The 14,250-nt window shown below is 33.5% G+C and overlaps 1 protein-coding gene across 1 annotated transcript in view; it reads left to right on the top strand.

Annotated features, from left to right (window-relative positions):
- Window positions 1–14,051, top strand: part of LOC133852574 (probable serine/threonine-protein kinase PBL25) — a 21,448-nt gene extending 7,397 nt beyond the window's left edge. The window contains exons 2-5 of the mRNA XM_062289347.1: window positions 10,759–10,985; window positions 11,859–12,048; window positions 12,630–13,021; window positions 13,332–14,051. Coding sequence (XP_062145331.1) covers window positions 10,759–10,985; window positions 11,859–12,048; window positions 12,630–13,021; window positions 13,332–14,051 — 1,529 coding nt within the window. The remainder of the gene's footprint in view (window positions 1–10,758; window positions 10,986–11,858; window positions 12,049–12,629; window positions 13,022–13,331) is intronic.
- Window positions 14,052–14,250: the final 199 nt, after the last annotated feature.

Genomic DNA, 14,250 nt, shown 5'->3' with positions numbered 1-14,250 from the left:
GGGTTGTATTTCTTTTTTTTTTTTTTTTTTTTTTTTTTTTTAAAGGGTTTAGGATTTTAGGGTTAGGATTTTAGTTTTTTCCATTAAGGATAGAGGATTTAAGGTTTAGGGTTAGGGTTTTAGTTCCTTTTTTTTTTTTTTAAGGGTTTAGGGTTTAGGGTTAAGGTTTTTGTTCTTTTTTTTTAAAGGGTTGAGGGTTTAGGGTTAGGGTTTTAGGTCTTTTTTTTTAGGGTTTAGGGTTAGGGTTTTAGTTTTTTTCCTTTAAGGATTTCGGGTTTAAGGTTAGGGTTGTAGTTCTTTTTTTTTTTTTTTAAAGGGTTTAGGATTTAGGGTTAGGATTTTAGTTTTTTCCTTTAAGGATAGAGGGTTTAGGGTTTAGGGTTAGGGTTTTAGTTCCTTTTTTTTTTTTTAAGGGTTTAGGGTTTAGGGTTAGGGTTTTAGTTCTTTTTTTTTTAAAGGGTTGAGGGTTTAGGGTTAGGGTTTTAGGTCTTTTTTTTTTAAAAGGGGTTAGGGTTAGGGTTTTAATTTTTTTCCTTTAAGGATTTCGGGTTTAAGGTTAGGGTTGTAGTTCTTTCTTTAATCTTTTCTTTTTTTTTTTTTTTTTTTTTTTTAAAGGGTTTAGGATTTTAGTTTTTTCCTTTAAGGATAAAGGGTTTAGGGTTTAGGGTTAGGGTTTTAGTTCCTTTTTTTTGTTAAGGGTTTAGGGTTTAGAGTTTAAGGTTAGGGTTTTAGTTCTTTTTTTTTAAAGGGTTGAGGGTTTAGGGTTAGGGTTTTAGTTCTTTTTTTTTTAAAGGGTTTAGGGTTTAGGGTTTTGGGTTAGGGTTTTAGTTCTTTTTTTTTTTAAGGGTTTAGGGTTTAGGGTTAGGGTTTTAGTTCTTTTTTTTTTTTTTTTAAGGGTTTAAGGTTTAGGGTTAGGGTTTTAGTTCTTTTTTTTTAAAGGGTTGAGGGTTTAGGGTTAGGGTTTTATGTCTATTTTTTTTAAAAAAGGGTTTAGGGTTTAGGGTTTAGGGTTATTGTTTTAGTTCTTTTTTTTTTTAAAGGGTTGAGGGTTTAGGGTTAGGGTTAGGGTTTTAGGTCTTTTTTTTTTTAAAGGGTTTAGGGTTTTAGTTTTTTTCTTTTAAGGATTTCGGGTTTAAGGTTAGGGTTTTAGTTCTTTTTTTTTTTTTTTTTAAAGGGTTAGGATTTTAGTTTTTTCCTTTAAGGATAGAGGGTTTAGGGTTTTGGTTTTTTTTTTTTTAAGGTGTAGGGTTTATGGTTAGGGTTTTTGTTTGTTTTGAAGGGTTTAGGGTTGTGGATTTACGGTTTAGAGTTTTTGAAATATTTTAAGAGTTTTTATTGGTGTTTTTTTTTTTTTTTTTTTTTTTCTAAGGGTTTGTGTTGGTTTTACGGTTATGATTTTAGGATTAAACTCTAACCCTAAACTTTAAGTATTTAAAGTTTAGAGTTAGAGTTTAGCTATTTCTTAACGCGTAGACGGTCAATTTTATTTTTTTTCTTTAATTCTTATTCAAAAAAAAGTTATTTTTTTTTTTAATTTATCATTTTCAAAACTGTCGTTGTTGGTTTATAACGGGAAACTAATGGCGGATATTGTTTGATTTTTTTCACTAACAAAAAAACTCCTCAATTCATAATAACACAGTAAAATATGTATATAAAACCTCTCAAATCAACCATTACAAAAATCAAATTATAAACACTAAAAACACAACAACATAGTGAAAAATTTCGTGGCTTAAAAAAAAAAGTAAATAAATTAAACCCTAATCAAATTTTTTCACATGCAGCATTGTTAAAAAATAAAAAATAAAAATAATAATAATAATAATAATTAATTAATTAATTAATTAATTAATTAACAAAATTAATACTTATGGACCGAAATACCTGGTCCATAAAAACAAAAAAAAAAAAAAAAAAAAAAAAAAAAAAAAAAAACCCAAATTATATGTATACAACTTTCAACAAGTCAGTAACATTGGAGGAAAAAAAATGGGAATAATAAAAAAAATATTACAACCTTAGCATATGCTCAACAAAAATACAATCCTCAACAAAAATACAATCCTCAACAATATATATATCACAAGGAAATGAACACAGCCGGATATACATGTAGAAGGAAAAAATAAATACAAACAATGAGACACAAAATACTCACAAAAAATTTCAGGGTTTATGGATTTAGGGTTGCTTATATATATATACACCTGCATATATGGAGGAAAAAGAAGTTAAAAAACTGAGAAAAATATATATGTAGAAACCAGCCGGTAGACAGAGAGCTAGAGGAAGAAGAAGATTACCAGAGCAAATCGACGCATGGCCGTGCCCAGCTGCCGGAGAGTAGTCCCAGTAGAGAGAGAGAGAGAGAGAGAGAGAGAGAGATAATTAGATCCGGTACCCGTGTATATATACGTGAGAGAGAGGGAGAGAGAGAGAAACAGCCGGTGAGAGAGAGAGGTGATCAGTGGTGGACGGTCACCACAACGGAGACAAGGCCAGAGGCACAGTAACGGACTGAGCTCGACGGAGAGAGAGAGAGAGAGAGAGAGAGAGAGAGAGAGTTCGTAGAAATGGAAGCTACCCATTTCTATTATATATATATATTTATATAAAATATTATATTAATATAAATTTAAAATAATATGCACGAATGGCCAGGTGGCGCGCGGGAGAACTCCCGCGCAGTGTGCCTGGCCAAACGATTGGACACGTGTCCAATCGACGACGTGTTATTATAACACGTCTTCAATTGGAGACGTGTATTTTAAATACACGTCTCCAATTGTATTATATATTTAATAAGTAAAATATATTATAATTATATATAAATTATTATTTATATAAACGTGTGTATAAGTTATTCACGTGCTACAAATACAAACCCATGCAACCATGCAAACCTATTCATCAAAAAAAAAACAAAAACCATGCAACCCTATTCATCAAAAAAAAAAAAAAAAAAAACCGTACAACCCTAAGTGTATGTAATGTACACATTGCTAAACCCTAAGTTCTAAAACTAAACCGTAAACTATAAATCAAAACTAAATCCTAACCATAAATTTAAACCCTAACACTAAGTATATATATATATATATATATATACTATATTAAACCCTAAATTAAAACCAAACCCTAACCCAAAAATTAAACCCGAAAACCCCTAACCTCATCGTGTATATACTATATATAGCCATAAACCATAACCTTAACGGATATCTTGAGTGTATGTATTATATATACCTATAAATGACACCCATAAATGTATATACTATATATATCTATAAACCCTAACCCTATATACTATATATAGCTATAAACCCTAACCATAAATGTATATACTATATATATCTATAAACCCTAACCATATATACTATATATAGCCATAAACCCTAACTCTAAGTGTATGTACTATATATAACCATAAACCTAAGTGTATATCAAATATAAATAGCCATAAACATTTATCTTTAAAGAATGAGAAAAATGAATATTTAGCTTTTTAATTTTGCTATTGTTTGAGGAGATTCTCTCTTTAACTTGATTGAATAAAATTCGACTGAAATGCCGTAAAAAAACTATAAGATATAGGCTATAGTTTTTTTCAATTTTTCAACTGTTTAGATTTAATATTACAATTTTCTAATACAAAATTAGAGTAAATATACTGTACTTTTTTGTAACAGCACATAAGCTAAATTCATTCGAATTTCTATGATATCGGAACAATCTAATTATAATCAATCTAGGATTTAAAGTTATATTTAAAAGTGTACAATAATGACATGTGAAAAAATATTGACATTATTATTCATAAAATGTAAAATCAAATAGGTTATAACCCATAACCCTAAGTGTATATATTATATATACTATAACCCTAAGTGTATATATTATATATACTATAACCCTAAGTGTAAATACTATATATATCAATAAATCCTAACCCTAAGTATATATACTATATATAGCTATAAATTCTAACCATAAGTATATATACTATATATAGCCATAAACCCTAACCCTAAGTGTATGTACTATATATAGCCATTGACATAAGTGTATATAGCTATAAACCCTAATCCTAAGTGTATATACTATATATATCGATAAACACTAACCCTAAGTATATATACTATATATAGCTATAAACCCTAGCCCTAAGTATATATATTATATATAGCTATAAACCATAACCCTAATTGTATGTACTATATAAGGGACTAAACCATAAGTATTTAATTTATTATGTAGCACGTAACCCTCAAAATAATTGCATTTACTATATATAGCCATAGATAGCAAGGTTAGGGTATATATATACAAGTCATTATAAATGTATATATAGGGTATATATATAAATGCATGCATATCTATATATATAGTATTAATTATAGGTTTTTTAACTTTGTTATGTTTGAAATGTTTTTTCTTTGGTTTCTAAACGTTGATAGTGTACAAAACTAAACCCTAATTTGAAGTACTATTTGGTTTAATTATGCATATAGTATAATATGTAAATTAGGTTAGGGTTTTTTTTATATATATACTTAATAAAATAAGGAGTTTTTTTAAAAAAAATAATAAAAAAAAATGAATGAACAGAAAACAATTTTTTTTTTTTTTATGTAATAAATATTTCTAGGGGAAAAAAAAAAAAAAAAAAACATTTGGCCACGTGTTCTTTATACACATGGCAAAATATGGACACGTGTAAAATACACACGTCCAATTGGACACGTGTAAATACATTCGTCCATTTGGACACGTGTATTTTTACACGTGTCCATCCTGAAGCGTATATAAATTACACGAGTCCAATTGGACGCGTGTATAAAGAACACGCGTCCATATAGACGCGTGTATTAATACATGCGTCTATATACACACGTGTAAAAATACACGTCTCCATATAGACACGTGTAATAATAAACGTGTCCATATGGACACGTGTATTAAATACACGCGTCTATATGGACGCGTGTATTTAATACATGTGTCCAATTGGCCGCGTGTATTAAATACATGCGGCCAATTGGGCAGTGTATACTACTAGCCACGTGTCATAATGACACGTGGTTATTTGGACGCGTATCTACAGTGACTTGTACTGTAGACACGCAACTAATTGTCGGTTTTTTAGTAGTGGCATGAGCATGTCGTTCAAGCCCAACCATTAATTTAAGATACTCAAGAGAAGCCTTAATTAACTGTTTGTAAGGTTGAACACAGGCGTATTTTTTTTTTTTTTTTTTTTTTTTTTGAAGTGCACAGGAGTATTAATATAAGACATGTCAAACAAAACTAGCTTCATTTTAGTATAATAATATTTTTTGAAAAGAATATTAATTAATTATTTACACATCTCCTATATTAAAGATATATACAAAACATGAGGATCGGATGTTCAGATTGATTGTGCTCATCACGTTGAAAACTGACTACTGCTCTTGTAATTCTCCGATGGCACGCACTAAATTATGCGCTTAACTAACCGCTTAAACATATTTCAAATGTGTGATATATATATATAAAATATCCATTTATAGGTTCAAAGGCAGGTGTCTCCTCCCACCAACCAAGCCAGAATCCCACATTTTACTCCACTTTCAGGTGGACACCTTCCATGCAAAATGTCCACTCAAATTTCAGGAAAAGTCTCCCATTTTCTCTCCACCAAAACATGGTTAGTTTTTTGCTTTTTTCTTCACCCCTAGAGCTCCTCCCCTCCTGCATGCGGGGTCCTTCAATATTCTTGGAGGTGCCTGCAACTTCTTCGTTGATCAGATCAAGATCGGAGCCTCCCGGCGCGTGATTGAAGAAGCTCAGATCATCAAGAAAGCTCAGACATGAGTTGCTTCGGGTGTTTTATGTTATACAGAAGTATGACAACAAGAAGCAAGAGGGAGCATGCATCTCCTCCATCTGACGAACACCATCCATGCGGATCGCCGGGTACATTTTTTTTCTTGAAAGAACTCAAAAAATTGATTCAAGTTGGAGCGTTTCTTATCACATTTCTCTTTTCCATCATTTATTTTCATTCATCATAAGCATTGGTAGATTGTTCAAATGGTAACTTTTTGTCTCATGATCAGTAAATCGTATACATATATATTTGATTCTTGAGAAAGATTGACATCGATCTTATTAAATTTTGTGACTCCAGTACAATTTAGCGTTTTTTTTATTTTTTATTTTTTGTTATGCAATACAAAGGGATGGAAAGGGCTTAGAGCGGTGTCAAGTTTAGTAAATGACACGATGAAAAAGAGAAAATAATTAACGAAACAATTGGCGATGTTCTTGAAAGACAGCCAACAAAATATAGCTTCTAGAATCCTAGAGAGTCAGAGACTGGTGGTAATTTATATTTTATTCTTGTAGGCACAAAAAAGATAGTAAATCAAATTAGATTAATAAAGAGCAAAGCTTATAATGCTTAATTTGTCATCAGCCCATTTCACATGTTAAGGAAAAATACGCGTACCCCCTTTTAAATTAATACCTAATTTGTAATGTCCATTGAAATTAAACATTACATCAATGTCCCAACCTCCCTCTCCCATACTATAAAAGATTTGCAATTTATCTTTTTTTTTTGTCCAGCAAAAAGACAAAAATGTGACCACGAAACTTTTTCAACAAAACAAAAATACATCTATAAATTCGAGGAGTAGCCGAACCACCCCACAATTGATTCTCTTAAAAATTTAATGTAATCAACTACCGATTACTATTTAGTTACTACTCGTCTGTTCTCGATCGTTTTCATAATTCAATGTTTCAGCAAACCATATTTTTAAACGAGTTATTTTTCTTGAATAGCATTCGCTTTATTAGTGCTTAAAATTTCCAAGTTAGACAACACATGTATTTTCCTATGAAAAATTTGTGGGTATTACAATTTTACTACAAGCAACATAAAAATTAATGTGACAGACCACATGACATGTAACATGTCAACTACATATCAGCCCCAAATTCAACCACACAACCATGTCAGCCACCACTTTTGTACCACATACCAAACCCTACGGCTAGCCCAGAATAGCCATAGTCAGTCTATGGGTACATATATTTTTCTTTTCCTATTTCCACGCCAAAATTGTGTTGGGAATCATGCATATAAGGAGTGCAACGAAACCGAGCCTAGGAAAACTTTTACTTCAAGATAAAAAATGCTAGAGTAAAACACTTACTCAAGTTTCTGGTACTTACAATAATCGTATTCGGCCTCTCCTAGGCATCTAGGGCTATATATCTCTAGCTCAAATTCTCCTTAATTGTATGTTTAATGATCAAGAAAACGTTCATGACTTTGTTCATATTATTGAATAAACCTTCAGATTTTCTCTTTGATGACTGAATATGACTGTGAGTATAGACTCACAAACTATTCTTAAATCAAAAGAATAAGTAAAAGCATAAACTTAAGAAAACCAAATATTCTCTATTGAATATTTCTCCCAACTTTATTGCACCCAATTGTGCTTTTCAAAAAAAAAATATTCATGAAACTTGAGTCTTGTAGTTTTTCAACTTATGAATCGATAATTTATGCTTCACTATGGTCTTCTATTTATAGATTTGAATTTACTGTCATAATTGGGATAGGAGACATATTGGAGTCACATTAGAATTAAGACTAGAGCCATTGTAGAACTAGGACTAGAGCCATAGTAAAACTAGGACTTCCAGTCCTAGAGTCATAGTGTGCATGACCAAGGGCAAAAAATTACTCTCCTTGCCCCAGCACCACACAGATATGGGGATAAAATATCTCCCCATGCGCCTAGGGCAGGGTTTTAACCCTAACCTACTACTCCTTACTACTAAGCATGGGGTTGGATTTTTACCTTTAGACCCAATGCTCCTTTAACTCCACTTAACCGTTTTGGAATAAATTTCAAGAGCACAAAACTCTTTAATTGCTTAAGCCTTTAGGAAATAAATTCTTAAACACAATCATCACTAAGTAATAAGCCACTTAGAAATGAAATTCTTTCAGCCCATGTTTTATTCAAAAAAAAAATCAAATAAATAAATTTATAACTTAGGCCAAATCACATAGTCAATTTACATTAGCTAAAAAATGGACCTAAAGAAAAAAAAAAAATACAATTAGCTTCAATAGGCCTGTGATAATTTTTACACAACATTATTAATCACAATTTATTCCAATAAACAAATGTTACTGCACTCTAATATATATTTTCAATTTAATGAATTAATCCTTTTAACGTACTTATTTATTTCATATTACCCTACCATGAAAGCATTCTGTAGTTAAACTAAAGTCAATACAATGTAACTTTGTTCACTACCGATTTTTCCTTGATGACCAGTACAAAATTAATTATAACATAAATATCATTTTTGTACCGTGTGAGATTGCATCTCACCTTGCAATTTTGAGTAAATCCCATTGAAACACTTAGACCTGAGCTTTAGGATAATCATTTTCATTAAATCTACATCAAGGAAAATATTTCTTATCACTTTGGTCTTGTCAAAAGATTTGGATTCCTTCTTAAAGAATGTATTCTCACAATGCTACTTGCAATCACTCAATGTACGGAGATGTTGACCATGAAAAATCTCACTCATGTATACATCAAAGTGACCTACACTTTACATCGGAGTTCACAATCTTCTCATGATTTAGAGTAACTATTATAAGTCATCGTACACGTATATAATTCTTTATCATAGTGTTGAAAAACTGATGACTCACTTAATCCGTTTGGTGCATGACACTATATTAGTCTAACACCAATATATCGTTGATGTTGACATGTTATAGTCTACATGAATTTTTCTGTTCCATTTACGAGTATGAACTGTGTTGTTCCACATCATCTAGGTATAGAAATAGGGATGTGCTTATATGTATATTTGCACCCTTCTTGATATAACACGTTTTAAAGTCGTGATAGTCATGAACCTATCATAACTCAGCAGTTAAGCGTTCTTCTGCAATAATAGTACTTGGATGGGTGATCTTCTAGAAAGTCTGGTTCGGGGGAGCCAAAAGCAAGCAATATTGTGCTGTTTGGGGTGAGTCGTTACAATTAGTACCAGAGCCATTGCCTAGCCTGAGATGGGGGCAGTGTGTACAAGCCTATGAGGGTCGCAAGCGGGTACTCATTGGCACGCCAAGAAAGGGGGGACCCCATGAGGGTCACCAACGGAGACGCTGGGTCCCAAAAAAGGGTGATTGTGAGATCCCATATTACCTATGTATGGGAATGTGGATGTGCTTATATGTATATTTGCACCCTTCTTGACATAATGAGTTTTAGAGTCATGATGGTCATGAACCTATCAGAACTTCGCAGTTAAGCATGCTTCTACGAAAGTAGTACCGAGATGTGTGACCTCTTGGAAGTCTGGTTCCAAGGAGCCAAAAAATGAACAATATTATGTCGTTTAGGGTGGGTCGTTACAAACGATTGTGATGTACCGCACCGGGATGTATGACCTCCTAGGAAGTCTAGTTCGAGGGAGCAAAAAACAGACAATATTGTGTCATTTAAAGTAGGTCGTTACAAGCGATTGTGATGTCCCACATCGCTAGGTATGAGATTGAGGATGTACTTATATTTATATTTGTACCCTTCTTGTCATAACACATTTTAAAGCCGTGATGACCATGAACCTATCACCACAGTTAAGCATGATTCTGCGAGAGTAGTATTAGGATGGGTGACCTTCTAGAAAATCTGGTTCAAGGGAGGTAAAAGCAAACAATATTGTGTCGTTTGGAGTGGGTCGTTACAAATGGTATTAAAATCATTGCCCAGCCTGAAATAGGGGGAGCGTGCCTAAGCACATAAGGGTCGCCAGCGGGCATTCATTGAGATGCCGAGAATTAGGGAATCCCATGACGGTTTCCAGCGGGATGTTGGGTCACAAGAGGGGATGATTGTGATGTCCCACATCCCCTGGGTATGGGGATGATGATGTGTTTATATCTATATGTGCATACTTCTTAACATAACGCGTTTTAAAGCCGTGATGATCATGAACCTATCATAACTCCGTTGTTAAGCGTGCTTCTGCGAGGGTAGTACCAGAATAGATTACTTCGTAGAAAGTCTGATTTAGGGGAGCAAAAAGCGGACAATATTGTGTCGTTAGGGTGGGTTGTTATATGAACAATATTTTGTAAGTTATAAGGACCTATGATTATGATCTTCTGTGTGAATCATGATAATCATATTATTCATACGATAGTCAAACACAATGTAACTTAGGGAGCTTACATGTGTATAACATGAAAATATTCAAATATATATGTACACGTAAAACATTAATATATATGCCCAATATTATACAATTAAAAAAAAAAAAAAAAAACATCATCATCAATGCAATTAGAGTTTTGGATACCCGTCTCAACAAATTGGTCTATAGACTATTGCAAATTTATAGAGCATTTTATAATTCCCTTGCGTTCTAGTAGATAGTTTTTAAGGGTTGACAAAAATGGGTCAACGCATAAGATAGATTAACTGGGAAATTTCAGATATAACTTTGCAATTAATTAAGCTCTAGATAGTTCAAAGTTTTAATATCATTTTGCAATTGAATAACATAAACCTATTTTCCTTATTAGGGATGAATAGTGAATTAACGATGAACACTGAAAGAAAGTTGGCACGGAATAGTGGGGATGAATAGAACTATTTTAACCTTTGTTTTTTTTTTTCAATTCATATAATTGAGAACTTTTTGTTGGTTCAACAGCTAAATCTCCAATATTGGTAGTCTGTGCAGAGATTAAGAAACAAAAGGCAGCTTCTGAAACCAAAAACAAAGAGCAAATTAACCAAGTTCAAAATGGAAATATTGCAGCACAAACTTTTAATTTCCGTGAGCTAGCCACTGCGACAAACAATTTCCGTCAAGAATGTCTATTGGGCGAAGGTGGATTTGGAAGGGTCTTTAAGGGAAAGCTTCAGGCAAGCGGGCAGGTTATAATCAAGGACTTCAACTTTCTGTTTTCCAGTTTTTCATTTAATATTGTTGGAAAAACTTCACTTATAATCCTTGATTTTTTATCACTTTTACAATTAAGTACTCAAACTTTAAAAAATATCAAGTTGATCGACCAACCTGTCAGATCCTTTAGAGATTACTTGTAGCTCACTAGGACAAGTACCCTTTCTTGTGTGCATGGCATTTCCCGCCAATGTAGAAAATTTTGACATTAAACCTGGGGTAATTCAATTGCTGTGTGCCAAAGTTTCATGGGCTTGATTCTGAAAGTCCTTACTTGCACCTCAAAGAATTTGATGAGGTTTGTGCTACTTTGCACCTTAACAATGTTACTGATGATGTTGTTAAGTTAACCTTGTTTCCATTTTCTCTAAAGGAGAAAGCCAAATCTTGGCTACAGTACTCTTTAACGCCTAGGACCATAGGAACATGACAAGAGATGACTAGGAAATTTCTGTCAATTTAGGATATCCATCTTTCAATTTTTTTCCATTTCAATCATCCGTTATAATTTTCCGTTAAATCCTGTCAAAATTCTCAAAATACCCCTAATTTTTTTTAAAAAAAAAATTTAAGGATTTAGGTGTTGGTCAGAATTTAACGAAATTTAGAAAATACTCATATGCCTGAATCTTTGAAAAATTTTATTATTATTATTTTTTTTTAAAAAAAAAAAAAAAAAAAAAAAAGAAAAGAAAACACATGGATATTTTAAAAATTTTGATAGGATTTAACAGAAAATTCTAACCAATGATTAAAATTGAAACAAACTGAAATATGGATACCCTAAATTGATATCTTTTAAAATTTGAGTACTTAATTCTCTCCATCTCTCTGCTATTTTGTAGGTGGTGGCCGTGAAGCAGCTTGACAGAAACGGATTGAAAGGAAACAAGGAATTTCTTGTGGAGGTTTTGACGCTAAGCGTCCTACGCCATGAAAATCTGGTCAATCTCGTAGGATACTGTGCTGATGGAGATCAACGGCTTTTGGTGTATGAATACATGTCAGGGGGTTCTTTAGAAGACCGTCTTCTTGGTATTCTTTCGTTAATTCTTTGCCCTTTTGAAGCATAATCAGTACTTCGGATGTGTTAAATCACCACTTGAACCTATTTTCTGTCCCACTGTCATGTGATCAACATAGAGCCGACAATTTTTTATACGAACCGTAAACTCAATACAAAATTAGCAGGTTAATTAGGGTTTAGATCAAATTTGACTTATTTAATTAAATAGGTCGGGCTAAAGTTAACTTATATAGTCTTATACTTATACTTCAACACGACGCAAACCTGACACGCGATCTTTAGGACCGGTAATGGTTTACACAACCTACAAATTAAAGCCGTCACGAATCTTACATAAAATTAGTAGGTTAGGGTTAAATTAGCTGGAATTGACCAATATAATTTTATACTCATGTCTGAACACAACCGAACTCGACATGTGAACATGAATTGCCATCCGTAATCAACTTCATATATATATACTTGGATTTTGCAATTCTAGTAGACTTGCAAAGGTCTTACCAGGATGTTCCCTTTATTCCATGAAATGTTAAATTTTCATTCAAGTACTAGCAAAATATTCACTGTATATACTCTAATTTTTGTGCAGATGTTGGAGAAGATCAAAAACCATTAACTTGGTTTGCAAGAATAAAAATAGCATTCGGTGCCGCTAAAGGATTAGAGTACTTGCATGATAAAGCCAATCCACCAGTAATATATCGTGATTTAAAATCCTCAAACATCTTGTTGGATGAAGATTTTAACCCAAAACTATCTGATTTTGGTCTTGCCAAACTTGGCCCTCTTGGAGATAAGATGCACATATCGTCAAGGGTGATGTGCACGTACGGCTATTGTGCTCCAGAGTATACAAGAACAGGCCATCTAACATTGAGGTCAGATGTATACAGTTTTGGAGTTGTTTTACTCGAGCTCATCAGCGGAAGAAGAGCCATTGACAACACGAGACCAGTTGAAGAGCAAAATCTAGTTGCATGGGTAAATTGGAGAACAATAAGCCTTCCCTCTCCTGTTTTCATTTTCTCTTTAATTCAAAAGATATACTGCCTGTTTGGGATTGCGTTAAAAAATATAATTTTTGTCTATACAAAAAGATCGAGAAAACGTTTTAGAAGAAGCCTCATTTTTAAGCTTTTCTAAAACACAGTTTTGCACTTTTTTTAGGCCATAAAAGTCAATAGTGTTTACTAAAAGCACTTTTAAAGTTATTTAACGCAATCCAAAAAAGCAATGAGCCCTTCAAGGACATCAGCTGTTAACATTCTGTATTTTGTTCATGTTTAAACAGGCACAATCCTTATTCAGGGACCCAAAAAGGTTTCCAGAAATGGCGGATCCGCTTCTTAAAAAGCAATTCCCTGAAAAAGATCTGCACCAAGCAGTTGCAATAGCAGCCATGTGTCTGCAAGAGGAAGAAGCAGTCCGTCCCTTGATGAGTGATGTTGTAACTACTCTAAGTTTTCTTTCTGCAACTTCATTGGAGAACATCCCTGCTCCTCTTCCGCCCCCCACCACTCCTTCACAACGCGAAAATTATAAGGATCATCACGACCAAGACAGCTCAGACGATGGCAGTCCAGATGTTGAAGATCGTGGGGGTGGAATTGGCTCAGATGGTGAAGATGAACACCGTGGAAGTGTAATTATAGAGGTAAAAGACTGGCTTTCCAGCTCAAGCAACGAAAGCGGCGAGAGATCATCACGTGACGGAAGAGCTTCCTCAAGGCACAAAGGCAGCTTTAGATCACATGAAGGAATTAGTGTGTCGTCAAGACATGGAAGCAGCGAGATAACTGGAGGAAAAGGAAGTGCTTCTAGCCGCAAAAGCAGCAAGAGAAGAAGCAGAAAATCTAGTGATGGAAGTGTTTTTTCAGGCGACAACGGCAGTAGGGAATCACAGGATAGAAGTGATCCTTCCCGTTGCAATAGTAGCAGGGGATCTAAAAATGGGAATATTTGTGCTTACTTAGACCATAACAGCATCAGCGGATCCCAAAATGGGAGATAAATTCCAACTCAACACACTGGGCCATGGCCGTTGACAGATTAGGCGATAGTTTTTTGGCTTCTGAGTGATGACAGCTTCTGAAATGATTGTTTTGTATCAATTTGGTACGTTCCTGAAGAACACAACGGAGAAGCCTACAGGTTGAAAGAATAATGACTAACAAGACAATGTTTTCTGTTGGCATTAATTCAATCATGCA

The sequence above is a fragment of the Alnus glutinosa genome, chromosome 12 (assembly GCF_958979055.1).
Source record: "Alnus glutinosa chromosome 12, dhAlnGlut1.1, whole genome shotgun sequence".
NCBI classification, from domain to species: Eukaryota; Viridiplantae; Streptophyta; class Magnoliopsida; order Fagales; family Betulaceae; genus Alnus; species Alnus glutinosa.
The sequence above is the reverse complement of the archived record's forward strand: the minus strand, read 5'-3'. Positions and strand labels throughout refer to the sequence as shown.